The following is a 14,606-nucleotide window of genomic DNA, read 5'->3' on the forward strand; positions in this document are numbered from 1 at the left end:
AAAATTAGCCAGGCATAGTGGTACCTGCCTGTAATCCCAGCTACTCAGGAGGCTGAGGCAAGAGAATCGCTTGAACCCGGGAGGTGGAGGTTGCAGTGAGCCGAGAGTGTGCCATTGCACCCCAGTCTGGGCAACAAGAGCGAAACTCTGTCTCCAAAAAAAAAATGGGGAGGGTGTTTCTTGACTTACATATAGTTTTCATAAAGGCAGGGGGCGAGGGCAGGATGGTAGGAAATCAAGAACTAGTGGATAGAAGGCTGATGTCAGTCTCTACAATGGAAATCATGGTCCCTCACAAGTTTACTGATCTAAGTCATTTCACAGACTTCATAGACTTAGAGCCCAGTGATTCAAATAGCTGTATCCACCCCTGGGGAAGGACTCTTCAATGCCACAAAAATATGCAATAACCATTCTCTTGCTCTTTTTCTCAAGAGACCCAAAGCCATTAACCAGGCAGATGTGCACTGGGGAAAGAAAAATACTCAGACTTTGATGGCCACTGGATACAGGCCCTAAGTTGACACTGGTACAAGCAGACTAGAAAATGCCACCGTGACCTTTCAGTTAAGAGTGGGAGTTCATGGAGGTTAAAGGATGAATGCAGCTTTGGACCAAACTAATCTAACAGGACCTTTGCAGGACTTTTTTCTCCTGGGCTCAAGCGATTCTCCTGCCTTAGCCTCCCGAATAGCTGGGATCACAGGCACAAACTACCACGCTCGGCTAATTTTTCTATTTTTGGTAGAGACGGGTTCACCATATTGGCCATTAAAATGTAATTTAAAATGACAATTTAAAAAATAGATGGATTGTAGACTACCACAAGAGCAAAAAAACACTGGTCTGCCTTAACTGCAGCTGCTAGTTTGGATGCAGTATCGTATTTTAATGACAGCTTTGAGATATAACTCACGCACAATAAAGTTCACCCCTTAAAAGTGTACAATTCAGTGGTTTGCATGCAGTGTCTTTATGACAGCTTTGAGATATAATTCACACACAATAAAGTTCACCCTTTAAAAGTGTATGATTTGGTGGTTTTTAATATATTCGCAAAGTTATACATTGATCACCACTATTTACTTCCAGAACATTTTCATCACCCTAAAAATCTTTTTTTTTTTTTGAGGCGGAGTCTCACTGTTTCCCAGGCTGGAGTGCAGTGGCATGATCTTGGCTCACTGCATCCTCCAGCCCCCTGGGTTCAAGCAATTCTCCTCCCTCAACGTCCTGAGTAGCTGGGACTACAGGCATGTGCCACCATACCTTGCTAATCTTTGTATTTTCAGTAGAGATAGGGTTTCACCATGTTGGCCAGGCTGGTCTTGAACTCCTGACCTCATGTGATCCACCCACCTCTGCCTCCCAAAGCATTGGGATTATAGACATGAGCCACCATGCCCAGTTCATCACCCTAAAAATAATCCCCACGGCCGGGGGCAGTGGCCTGGCCAATATGGTGAACCTGTCTCTACCAAAAATAGAACAATTAGCTGACCATGGTAGTTTGTGCCTGTGATCCCACCTATTCGGGAGGCTAAGGCAGGAGAATCGCTTGAACCCGGGAGGCAAAGGTTGCAGTGAGTCAAGATCACACCACTGCACTCCAGCCTGGGTGACAGAGGGAGACTCTGTCTCAAAAAAAAAAAAAAAAGTCATCTCCACTAGTAATCATTCTCCATCCCCCCTTCATTCAACCCCTGTCAGCCACTAATCTACTTTCTGTCTCTAGACATTTACCTGTTCTAGACATGTCATACAAATGAAAACATACCAATAGGTGCCATCTTGTGCATGGCTTATTTCGTAATGTATTCTAATTTTTTCCATGTTATAGCACATACTTCATTTATCTTTTTGGCTGAATAATATTCCATTATACGGAAATACCACTTATTTATCCATTCATCAGTTAATGGACACTTGGGTTTTTTCCACTTTTTGGCTATTATGAATAATGTGATGAACATTCATTTACCAGCTTTAGTGTGAACATATATATATATATATAGTGTGTGTGTATTTTGTTTGGTTTTGTTTTTGCAGTTGCAAGATTTCATAGAGTGAAAACAGAGCTCCCATACAAAGGGAGGGGACCCAAAGAGGGTAGCAGTTGCTGGCTGGAATGCCTGAGTTTATATCCCAATCATTGTCCTTCCCACTGTGCTCTCAGGCGATAGATGATTGGCTATTTCTTTTCCTCCTGTTTTTGCCTAATTAGCATTTTAGTGAGATCTCTTTACTACCTGATTGGTCAGGTGTGAGCTAAGTTGCAAGCCCCATGCTTAAAGGTGGATGCAGTCACCTTCCCAGCTAGGCTTAGGGATGCTTAGTCAGCCTAGGAAATCCAGCTAGTCCTGTCTCTCAGTCCCCACTCCACAGGAAAACCCAAGTGCTTTTGGGGAGGTTGGCCGACGACCATTCTAACTGCTTCCTGCTGAACTGGGGCATGGTAGGGGCTGTGCAGTTGAGATTTCCTCGGGAGAGGTGACTTTGATGTCATTAACATTGGAGCATGGGCTAGCAGGCTGGTCCAGGGGTCCGCGGTAGATCTTAGTCATGGACTGCATCTGGGGCTCCATTTGAAGAACCATTTGTAGCTTTACAGCTTCGATTCTGGAGAGACAAACTTAACAAGGAGGTTAAAGATACAGGGTCCAAAGAGGAGTAACAATATTATAGCTGCTAGAGGTCCCAAGAAGGGAAGAATCCAGAGCATCCATTGGCTGAGGAGGCCCCAAGTCTGGTGTTTTGAAGCTCCTCTGCTCTACGTTGTATTTGATCTTGAATTTAACTTTCTTGGTGACAATTCCAGATTGATTAACATAATAACAGCATTCTTCCCCTAAAAATAAACAGATTCCCCCTCTTTCAGTGGTTAGCAAGTCTAAAACTCTTCGATTTTGAAGGACTACTGCTGCTAGGAAGTTAAGTTGATCTTGCTCGGTGACCAGGGAATCGGCGACCCGTTCCATGTCACCATTTATTTCTTGAAATAATTTGTAGTAGAACTGAGTACAGGTTGTGATACTGCCAATGCCAGTACCTATTCCGCCTAGCACTCCTGCTCCAATAACAAAAGGAAGAATGGGTACTCTTTGGTTGCAGGGGTTAGGTATGACATGATTATATGAATCTTGTTCAGTGTAGATGGTCATGGGGGGCACTAAGAATGACAGGAAGCACATAGATTCTGAAGAGCCATTCAAACAACAATAGGCTGAGGTACCACAGACAAAAAATATTCCTGAGGGTAGGCAGACTATTCGTTGGGGGGAGTTACCCACCTGATGCATTGGGAGTTGGTTGTGTCTATCGTATTGCTAAATTTTACACAGGTGAGGTTTGAGGTATGGGTTATTTCCAGATTGGAAACAAGAGGTCCTACTAAAACGGAAGTGGTGTTTATTTATGTGTTGAAGTTGTTCCCTTGTTCAGGTACAGGGATTGAAATGTATGGCCTGAAGTGCAGAGGGAGGCACATCCAACAGTTAGTAGGGTTTTGGGCCGAGACCTCATGAAACCCAGTGAGGGTGGTATTAAATAGGCTTACCAGGCGAGTATGGGTACGGAGGGTTTCATGTAGTTTTGAGAGATCTAGTCCTTTGTAGGGGCTAGGCGTGCTATGTACTCAGGTCAGTTGGGAGATTACTTCCTTTACGTGTTTTTCTCTTGCCTGATCTTGAACTGCACCCCTATCAGACATACCAGTATGGGTGAACTAAGTCCAACAGACAGTGGCTCCAAGTCCTCCAGGACAACTAGGATTAATCATTTTCCCTGTGCAATAATGAGTATTTGCATGCATGCAAAGAGTGGCAGAGTTATAGCAGTTGTGGGGCATATGGGTCTGGGCGGTGAAGGCGGGGTTTCCCTTAGATAAACTCCTATACGATGGGGCATCAATGTCTGGGACGCCGCATTCTCCATAGAAACGCTTGGTAAGGGGAGCTACTGGTCGTACAGTGGCATGGAGAGGGTGCAGTGAGACTGAAAGGTGCTGAGAGAACAGTAAAGAGAAAAATACAATAAGGGAGGGCCATGGGGATTTACGATTTTAGTTACTTTCCTCATGGTTGTTGCTTGAAGAGCAGGCACAGATCCTCTAGAGGTTCAAAGAAATAGCTAGCGTTGTCTCCTGGATTTTCGGGTTCCTTCGGCAGTATCCAGGGTTTGACTCGAGTGTGATGTATCCAAGACTCCACTCCAGCCACTTTAACCGCAGTTGGGATAGATAAAATGACTGGGTAGGGTCCTCCCCAGGATGTGTCTAGGGATGGGGAATTAGAGGGAAGGGACTTGACTAATACCATGTCACCAGGGTGGAATATTTCTTTTCCCTCCTCTCAGGGACAGGCTCCTTGTAATGTTTTAAGAACTTGTTGATATTTGGCTAAGGAGGTGATGTCTGCAACTAAGTTGGCCATCTCTTGGTCAAGCAGAAGGTCATTGGTTAGGAAGGACCGTCCATACAGCATTCTGTATGGGCTAAGTCCTGCTTTTTGGGGAGAGTTTTGGATTCTTAGTAAGGCTATAGACAACAGAGCAGACCATGCGAGGTGGGTTTCCTGGGTTAGCTTGCTTAGATGTCGTTTGAGTGTTTCATTTTCTCAACCTTCCCTGAGGATTGTGGCCTCCAGGTGCAGTGTAAGTGATATTCTATACCTAACGCCTGGGATACTCCCTGGGTTACTGTAGCCTTGAAAGCAGGACCATTGTCACTCTGTAAGCCTCAGGGAAGTCCGAATCTGGGAATTACTTCATGAACTAGTGCCTTTATTACCTCTTGGAACTTTTCTGTCCTACAGGGGAAGGCCTCTGCCCAACCAGTGAAAGTATCTACCCAGACTAGTAGACACTGAAATCCCTGCGATTTTGGCATGTGGATAAAATCTAGTTGCCAGTCTTCTCTTGGGTAATTGCCTGTTCTTTGTTCTCCTGAAGGAGCTTGGCGATAAGGCAGGGGATTATTTCTTTGGCACACTTCACAGGCCCTGACTATCTGCTTGATAGTTTTGAAAAGGCCTGGTCCAGTAAATAATGATTTGGCTATCTGATGGGTGCTATCAATGCCTAAGTGAAAGGTTTGCTGAAGGGTTTTAAGTAATTTCCATTGGTTAGCTGCCGGCAAAAGTATTTTTCCTTCTTCAGTGGCTAGCCATCCTGAGGGGAGGAAACTATGTCCTCGTGAGGTTCCCCATTCTATTTCTTCTTCTGAGTACTGGGGCTTGGTTTCCCGGAGGGGATTACCCCATACTAGGGGTCCTTTTATAAGCATTTCTAACGGAGGGTCCTGCCTTGCGGCTCTTTTGGCTTCAATATCCTCTTGGCGGTTCCCTTCTATTTCCCTTTCCTTTCCTTTCTGATGACCCTGGCAGTGTAAGACTGTCACTTCTTTAGGTTTCTGTACAGCCAATAATAATCTCCTAATGGCTTCCTGATGTTTGATAGGTGTTCCCTCAGAAATTAGGAATTCCCCTTCTCTCCATATTGCTGCATGGGCATGGAGGACTAGGTAAGCATACTTAGAATCTGTATATATATTTACCCTTTTTCCTTCTCCTAATTCTAGTGCCCGAGTGAGGGCTATTAGTTCTGCCAGCTGAGCACTAGTTCCCGGAGTGAGATTACTTTCAAGTATTCCATTATCACTGACCACTGCATACCCTGCTTTTTGAAGTCCTTTTTCTACAAAGGAACTTCCATCAGTATACAAGTTGAGGTCAGGATCAGTCAAGGGAACCTCTAAAGGGTCCCCCTCAAGCGGTGTAGGTTTGAGCAATTACTTGTTGACAGTTATGTTCTATCTTTTCTTCATTGTCCGGAAGAAATGGGGCTGGGTTAAGAGTTGCACAAATGCGCAGTCGCAGCACTGGCCCTTCAAGTAATACAGCCTGATATTTAAGTAAACGGTTGTCTGACAGCCACAAGTCTCCTTTAGCAGTGAGTATGCCGTTCACATCATGAGATGACCACACAGTAAAATCTCTTCCCTGTATTATTTTAACTGCTTCAGATACTAAGACTGCTACTGCTGCCACTACCCATAAACAATGAGGCCAACCCTTTGCCACTACATCAATTTCCTTATTCAGGTATGCCACGGGTTGCAAGCTCGTCCCTCGGACCTGTGTAAGGACTCCTAGAGCTATTCCTGGTTTTTTTATGACATATAAAGAAAAGTCTTGCCCCATCAGCAAGCTTAACACTGGGGCTTGGGTTAGGGCCTTCTTTAGGGCCTGGAAAGCCGCTTCTGCTTCAGGTGTCCATCTTACTAAATGGGTATTGACTTTCCAAGTTTCCTTAATTAGTGTATACAATGGTCTATTTCACCGTACCTGGGAATCCATATTCGACAGAAACCTGTTATGCCAAGGAACCCTCTTAGTTGCTTTAGAGTTTTGGGATGAGGATAAGCCAGTATAGGCTGGATATGTTCCTCACTGAGGGCCCTGGTGCCTTTGGATAATTTTAGCCCTAAGTATTAAACCTGCTGAGAGCAGAGCTGAACTTTTGGTTTGGAAACCTTGTAGTCACAGGCAGGAAGGAAATTTAAGAGTGCTTGGGTGGCTTGATGGCACAAGGTTTCTGAATGGGCAGCTAAAAGTAAATCATCCATGTACCAAAGGACAAGAGTGTCCAGGTATGAGAACTGGCTTAAGTCTCGGGTTAATGCCTGGCCAAATAGATGGGAGCTATCCCTGAACCCTTGGGGTAAAACAGTCCAGGTGAGTTGAGATGTTGGGTTCGAAGGATCTTCAAAGGCAAACAAGAATTGAGAGTCAGGATGTACAGGGATACAGAAAAAGGCATCCTTAAGGTCCAGGACTGTAAACCACTCTGCTTCCTCTGGTATTTGGGAAAGCAGAGTATAAGGGTTAGGTACAGCTGGGTATAGATGGACAACGGCCTCATTGATAATCCTGAAATCTTGCACTAACCTCCACTGTCCATTGGGTTTCTGTACTCCTAAAATTGGAGTATTGCACGGGCTACTGCACGGTTTTACTAGGCCTTGGGCTTTTAGGTCCTTAACAATTTTTTGGAGTCCTTGTTGGGCCTCGAGTCTAAGGGGGTACTGCCTTTGGTAGGGAAAGGAGGCAGAATCCTTTAGTTTAACTCGAACAGGACGGGCATTCTTTGCTCGTCCATATTGTCCTTCTGTTACCCAGATTTCAAGCAGGGTACAACAAACAGGTGTTCCTTCTCCTATGTTCAGGTGTATAATGGCCCCTGTTTTTGCTAGAATGTCTCTCCCTAACAAGGGTGTGGCAATTTCAGGCATAATTAGAAAAGCATGTGAAAAGAGTAAAGTTCTCCAGTCACAACTTAGTGGCTGAGAGAAGTATCTAGTGACTGGCTGTCCTAGGACCCCTCAGATAGTGACAGATCTGGAGGACGGTTGTCCAGGACAGAAGAGTAAGACTGAGAAGGCCACGCCAGTGTCCAGGAGACAGTTAACCTCCTGGCCCTCAATGGTCAAGCACACCTGGGGCTCTGTGAGGGTGATGGCATGGGCTGGCACTTGCCCCGGGCACCCTCAGTCCTGCTGCTAGATCATCTGGCTAGTGGCTTCTGACTCAGGACCTTCATCCCCTGGGGCAGTGGGCCTTCCAGTGATTCCCTTGACATAAGGGGCATGGGGCGGCTTATTTCTACTTAGACAATCTTTTTTAAAGTGTCCTTGTAGACCGCACTGAAAGCAAACCCTATTAGGCATTCAACTTGCCCAGCTTTTCCCTTTTCCAGAGCCTCCAAAGTCTGCTTGCCTGAGGGCCATGACTAAAGCAGTGACCTTTTTTAAAATCCCATTTGTCCCATTCCTCCTGCTCCTCCTGATCTCTATTATAAAAAACCGAGGTTGCCAAGTTCAATAGGTTTTCTAAGTTTTGCTCCGGGCCTAAGGCGGACTTTTGAAGTTTCTTTCTAATGTCTGCAGCTGACTGAGTGATAAACTTATCCTCTAAGATTAGTTGGCCTTCAATATAATCAGGTGACAGAGAGGTATGCTTCCTCAATGCCTCCCTTAGTCTCACCAGAAAGGCGGTAGGATTTTCTTCCTTTCCCTGTGTTACAGTGGACATCATTGCCAATAATTCATAGGCTTCTTCCTAGGTTTCCTTAGTCCTTCTAATACGCAGGTTAGCAAATGTCTGCGGCACCAATCTCCATATCCTGATTCTGTGTCCCAATGAGGGTCTACACTGGGAACTGACTGCTGGCCTGTGGGGAATTTTTCTCTTTCCTCTGTTGTCATCCTATCACTGACCTGACTGAGATACCAGAGATCGCCAAACTCTCGGGCTGCAGTTATGGCGGCACTTCTCTCATTTGGGATTAGTATCTGATTTAGCAGTAACATTGTTATCTCTCCATGTCAGATCAAAGGACTGTCCTAACCCTTGTAAAACCTCAATATAGCCATCAGGGTTATGTGAGAATTTACCTAGGTCTATTTTAATTTGCTTTAAGTCTGAGAGAGAAAAAGGTACACGCACTCTGGCTGGGCCGAATTCTCCTCCCACTGCTTGGAGTGGGCATAATCGGGGAAAATTGCACTCTGTGGTTCGTTGTTTACCCCTTTGTCTATCTCCTTTTGGACAGTTTGGGTTGAAGGGGGGTCCTTATTAGTTGGGGAAGGAGTCGAGGGGACGCTGGGGTAGGGAGGTAGACTCTGAGGGCTTCCTGTAGGGCATAAATCACACTTTTTACATAATTGTGAGTTGTCTCTTAATGAAAAGAAAGTTTGTACATATGGCACTTCACTCCTTATGCCTTCTTTTCTACAAAAGAGGTCTAGCTGTAAGCTAGTGTTATAATTTATACTTCCCTCAGGAGGCCAGGTTTCTCCCCCTTGAAGAGGATATCGTGGCCAGGTGGTACTGCAGAAGAATATAAGTCGTTTCTTTCTTAGCGTGTGAGAGTCCAGTTGGTCCCAATTCTCCAGAATACATCTCAGGGGCGTTTCTGCCTTGGGGGGAACGTTTCCCATTGCTTTGGAGATCCCTTCGTGGTCACCAAATGTTACTGGGGGTCCTTATTCCCAGAGCTCCCAAGATAGTGGCAGGCTGCTTCCAAGACGGTGGCAAGCCTCGTGTTCTCTGACCTGGGGTTCTTGGCCTCACAGATTCCAAGGAATGGAATCTTGGGCCATGCGGTGAGTGTTATAGCTCTATTAGAAGCCGTGGGTCACGGAAGAGAACCGTGGAACCCAGTGACTAGTGTTCAGCTCGATTAGGACGAACCCAGGCTCTTAGCCGTGCAGGAACAATGGCAAGCCTTCAGTCCGATCAGGAGTGGCAATGGGCGCCTCGCTGGATCAGGAGCACAGCAGACACCCTGCTGGATCCGGAGGGATGGAAGTCAGCGGCGGGTCTGTGACAGCGGCAAACAACAGGGGTGGATGGCGAGCAAAAGCTCAGCTGGAGCCGTAACAAATATGGACCAGAAGACTGCAGATGCAAGACTTAATAGAGTGAAAACAGAGCTCCCATACAAAGGGAGGGGACCCAAAGAGGGTAGCCCTGAACATATATTTTCAATTATCTTGGGCATATGCCTGTAAGGGGAATTGCTAGGCCATATAGTAGCTCTACGTTTAACCATTTGAAGAACTGCCAAACTTTCCCAAAGTGACTGCACCATTTTACTTTCCAACCAGTAGTGTATGAAGCTTCCAATTGTTTCACATCCTCACCAGCACTTGTAATTTTCCATCTTTTTGACTGCAGTCATCCTAGTGAACATGAAATGGTAACTCAGTGTGGTTTTGATTTCAACGAATGCAATATCTTCACCAGGAAAAAAAAAAAACTCAGCCTCTGGCACTTGGTATGTAACAACTAAACTGGCATCCTTTTCAAAAGGGGGATCAAAAGCAGCTTACTTTAACTTGATGTGTTAGGATTATTCCTCAAATGTAATAACATTATGTATTCCTGTCACGTGACTTGAGTGTGCATCCTATGAGAAGAGTCCATGTCCCTTGCCTTGATGACTTTAGGCTTGAGCATGTGACATGCTCTAAGACAAAATACGAGAAGATGTGATAATGTGCCACAATTGAGCGGAAACTTACAACTGCTCTCCATCTCTCTCTCTCTCCTACACTCTGTCATAGCCCTGACAGACGCTGCTCCTTGAGCCCCGGTCCCAGAATGAGAAGACACAAACAACAGAATTCCAGTCTAGAGCTAAGCAAAGCCAAACCTCTTACCCAGCAGACATTTGGTATTTAAATTAAAATTTTTATAACTACTTTTAAGTGCATAGGAAAAAATCTTGCCAAGCACAGTGGCTGACGCCGAGAATCCTAGTGCTTTGGGAGGCCAAGGGAAGAAGCTCACTTAAGTCCAGGGGATTAAGACCAGATTGGCCACAGAGTGAGACCCCATTTCTACAAAGATTTGTTTTAAATAAGCCAGATGTAGTTGTGTACAACTATAGTCGATGAGACGAGCGGAATCACGTGAGCCCAGGAGTTCAAGGTTATAGCGAGCAATGATGATACTACACTCAAGCCTGGGTGACAGAGCGAGACCCTATCTCTTTAAAAACAAAAAACAAAAAGAAAACCTCAAAAGATCACACTAAATTGTTAAAGGTACTGAATAAATCCATTTATACAACAATAATTTTCACTTTTCACTTTGTTCATTTTGTAATATTAGAATGCTTTAAGGAACATATAGTACTTTTGTAATTTCTTCATTTTCTATTTTTAAAAATTACCTATGCTAGGCCAGGCGCAGTGGCTCACGCTTGTAATCTCAGCACTATGGGAGGCCAAGGCAGGGGTATCACTTCAGGTCAGGAGTTGAAGAGCAGCCTGGCCAATAGGGTGAAACCCCGTCTCCAATAAAAATACAAAAATTACTTCGGGAAGCCGAGGCGGGCGGATCACGAGGTCAGGAGATCAAGACCATCCTGGCTGACATGGTGAAGCCCTGTCTCTACTAAAAATACAAAAACTTAGCCGGCAGTGGTGGCAAGCACCTGTGGTCCCAGCTACTCAGGAGGCTGAGGCAGGAGAATGGTGTGAACCCAGAAGGTGGAGGTTGCAGTGAGCTGACATCGTGCCACTGCACTCCAGCTTGGGCAACAGAGCGAGACTCCGTCTCAATAAATAAATAAATAAACCGGGTGTGGTAGCAGGCACCTGTAATCCCAGCTGCTCGGGAGGCTGAGGCAGGAGAATCACTTGAACCTGGGTGGGAGAGATTACAGTGAGCCGAAATCACGCCATTGCACTCCAGCCTGGGCATCACAGCGAGACTGTATCTCAAAAAAAAAAAAAAAAAATTACCTATGCTGGTCTCCACCTAACATAGCTGAGATTAAGTTATAATGAATTTACATTTTAAGAAAAAGGATATCAATATAAAAACATGTTGATTTAGATAAAGAACTTTGTACATATGTGATTACATTTATAGATCTCATTGAAAACACAAGCTTAATGGAAGCATTCCCTTTGAAAACCGGCATAAGGATGCTCTCTGTCACTATTCATATTCAACACAGTATTGGAAGTACTGGCCAGGGAATCAGGCAAGAGAAAGAAAGAAAGGGTATTCAAATAGGAAGAGAGGAAGTCAAATTGTCTCTTTGCAGGTGACATGATTGTGTATTTAGAAAACCCCACTGTCTCCACCCAAAAACTCCTTAAGCTGATAAGCAACTTCAGCAAAGTCTCAGGATACAAAATCAATGTGCAAAAATCACAAGCGTTCCTATACACCCTTAACAGACAAACAGCCAAATCATGAGTGAACTCCTATTCACAATTGCTACAAACAGAATAAAATGCTTAGGGATACAACTTACAAGGGATGTGAAGGACCTCTTCAAGGAGAACTACAAACCACTGCTCAAGGAAATAAGAGAGGACACAAACAAATGGAAAAACATTCCATGCTCATGGATAGGAAGAATCAATCATGAAAATGGCCATACTGCCCAAAGTAATTTATAGATTCAATGCTATTACCATCAAGCTACCAATTACTTTCTTCACAGAATTAGAAAAAAATACTTTAACTTTCATGTAGAACCAAAAAAGAGCCCATATAGCGAAGGCAACCCCAAGCAAAAAGAACAAAGCTGGAGGCATCAAGCTACCTGACTTCAAACTATACAAAAAGGCTATGGTAACCAAAACACCATGGTACTGGTACCAAAACAGAGACATAGACAAATGGAACAGAACAGAACTCAGAAATAACAACACACATCTACAACCATCTGATCTTTGACAAACCTGAGAAAAACAAGCAATGGGGAAAGGATTCCCTATTTAATAAATGGTGCTGGGAAAACTGGCTAGCCATATGCAGAAAACAGAAACTGGACCCCTTCCTTACATCTTATACAAAAATTAACTCAAGATGGACTAATAACTTAAATGGAAAACCTAAAACCATAAAAAGTCTAGAAGAAAACCTAGGCAATACCATTCAGGACATAGGCACGGGCAAAGACTTCATGACAAGGCCACCAAAAAGCAATTGTAACAAAAGCCAAAATCGACAAATGGGATCTAATTAAAGAGCTTCTGCCTAGCAAAAGAAACTATCATCAGAGTGAATAGGCAACCTACAGAATGGGAGAAAATTTTTGTAATCTATCCATCTGACAAAGGGCTAATATCCAGAATCTACAAGGGACTTAAACAAATTTACAAGAAAAAAACAACCCCATCAAAAAGTGAGTGAAGGATATGAACAGACACTTCTCAAAAGAAGACATTTACGCAGCCAACAAACTTATGAAAAAAAGCTCATCATCACTTGTCATTAGAGAAATGCAAATCAAAACCACAATGAGATACCATCTCATGCCAGTTAGAATGGTGATCATTAAAAAGTCAGGAAACAACAGATGCTGGTGAGGCTGTGGAGAAATACGAACGCTTTTACACTGTTGGTGGGAGTGTAAATTAGTTCAACCACTGTGAAGACAGTGTGGCGATTCCTCAAGGATCTAGAACCAGAAATGCCATTTGACCCAGCAATCCCATTACTGGGTATATACCCAAAGGATTACAAATCATTCTACTATAAAGACACATGCACGGCCAGGCGCGGTGGCTCATGCCTATAATCCCGGCACTTTGGGAGGCCGAAGCGGGCGGATCACGAGGTCAGCAGATTGAAACTATCCTGGCCAAAATGGTGAAACCCCATCTCTACTAAAAATACAAACATTAGCTAGGTGTGGTGGTGCACACATGTAGTCCCAGCTACTAGGTAGGCTGAGGCAGAATTGCTTGAACCTGGGAGGCGGAGGCAGAGGTTGCAGCAAGCCAATATTGCGCCACTACGCTCCAGCCTGGGCAACAGAGCCAGACTCCGTCTCAAAAAAAAAAAAAAAAGAATTTATGTACTTTGTAGGGACATGGATGAAGCTGGAAACCATCATTCTCAGCAAACTAACTAACACAGGAACAGAAAACCAAACACCACATGTTCTCACTCATAAGTGAGAGCTGAACAATGACAATACATGGACACAGGGAGGGGAACATCACACACTGGGGCCTGTCGGGGGCGGGTGGGGGGCAAGGGGAGGGAGAGCATTAGGACAAATACCTAATGCATGCAGGGCTTAAAACCTAGATGACGGGTTGACAGGTGCAGCAAACACCATGGCACATGTATATCTATGTTACAAACCTGCACATTCAGCACATGTATCCCAGAACTTAAAAAAAAAAAAAGGAGAAAAAAAGAAAATACAAACTTAACGTTAGAGTAAAAAGTAATACCAATTCTTAGTAACTTCAAAAAAAATTTTAACTATATGAATAATAGCTTCATAATAAATTAACTACTCTCTTAACACCATTATTAATGCAAATTTGCTTAGTGGATTAAAAAACATTTGTGTCATATCTGCCATCCTCTCAAACAACATCTACCTTCTCTAAAACCTCAATTTGATCTGAGCCATCCCAATTCTCAACTACTCCTCCACACTGCCTGAGATGAAAAACGGCTGGGATTGAATGACTGCCAAAATATATTAAACCAATCTAACTGCAGGGTAACGGAGTGGATTTCTGCCTGAGGTAGTTTAAGTTGGTTCACATATCTACAAACACTATTGCAAACACCCTTCCCAATTATTATATACACACTGAGACTGGCACCCCATGATACGGCATATGCTGAATTCCTAGAAAAATAAACCTCAAGTAGAAAATATTCCTGAAATATTCACTTTTGTTTAAAAGGAAATTACTTATCTGTCCTGGTAAAAAGACATAAAATGACAAATATACAATAAACATTAAAATGAACAGTGTTAGGTTAAAAAATCATTATCCATGATTTATTTTTAAGTACATCTATGTTTTTGCTAGATTCGAGTTAACATAATTAAATGGAACTTTAAGCAATTATTACGGTTCATCTCCATGAGGTATTTGTGGTTTTTTTTGCTTTTTGTTTTTTTAGATGGAGTCTCGCTCTGTCACCCAGGCTGGAGTGCAGCAGCGTGATCTTGACTCACTGCCACCTCTGCCTCCCAGGTTCAAGTGATGCTCCTGCCTCAGCCTCCCAAGTAGCTGGGATTACAGGCGCATGCCACCAAGCCTGGCTGAT

The 14,606-nt window shown here is 43.9% G+C and overlaps 1 protein-coding gene and 1 pseudogene across 1 annotated transcript; both read right to left on the minus strand.

Annotated features, from left to right (window-relative positions):
- Positions 1–2,426: 2,426 nt before the first annotated feature.
- On the minus strand, positions 2,427–4,046 carry LOC129393968 (syncytin-1-like; annotated as a pseudogene).
- Positions 4,047–4,735: 689 nt separating this feature from the next.
- Positions 4,736–6,717, minus strand: LOC129393969 (uncharacterized). Its single transcript, XM_055098529.2, is given in 2 exon segments — positions 4,736–5,764; positions 5,766–6,717. Coding segments are annotated over 2 exon segments (1,461 nt in total). The 5' UTR covers positions 6,198–6,717.
- Positions 6,718–14,606: the final 7,889 nt, after the last annotated feature.

Source organism: Pan paniscus, chromosome 16 (assembly GCF_029289425.2).
Source record: "Pan paniscus chromosome 16, NHGRI_mPanPan1-v2.0_pri, whole genome shotgun sequence".
Lineage (NCBI taxonomy): Eukaryota > Metazoa > Chordata > Mammalia > Primates > Hominidae > Pan > Pan paniscus.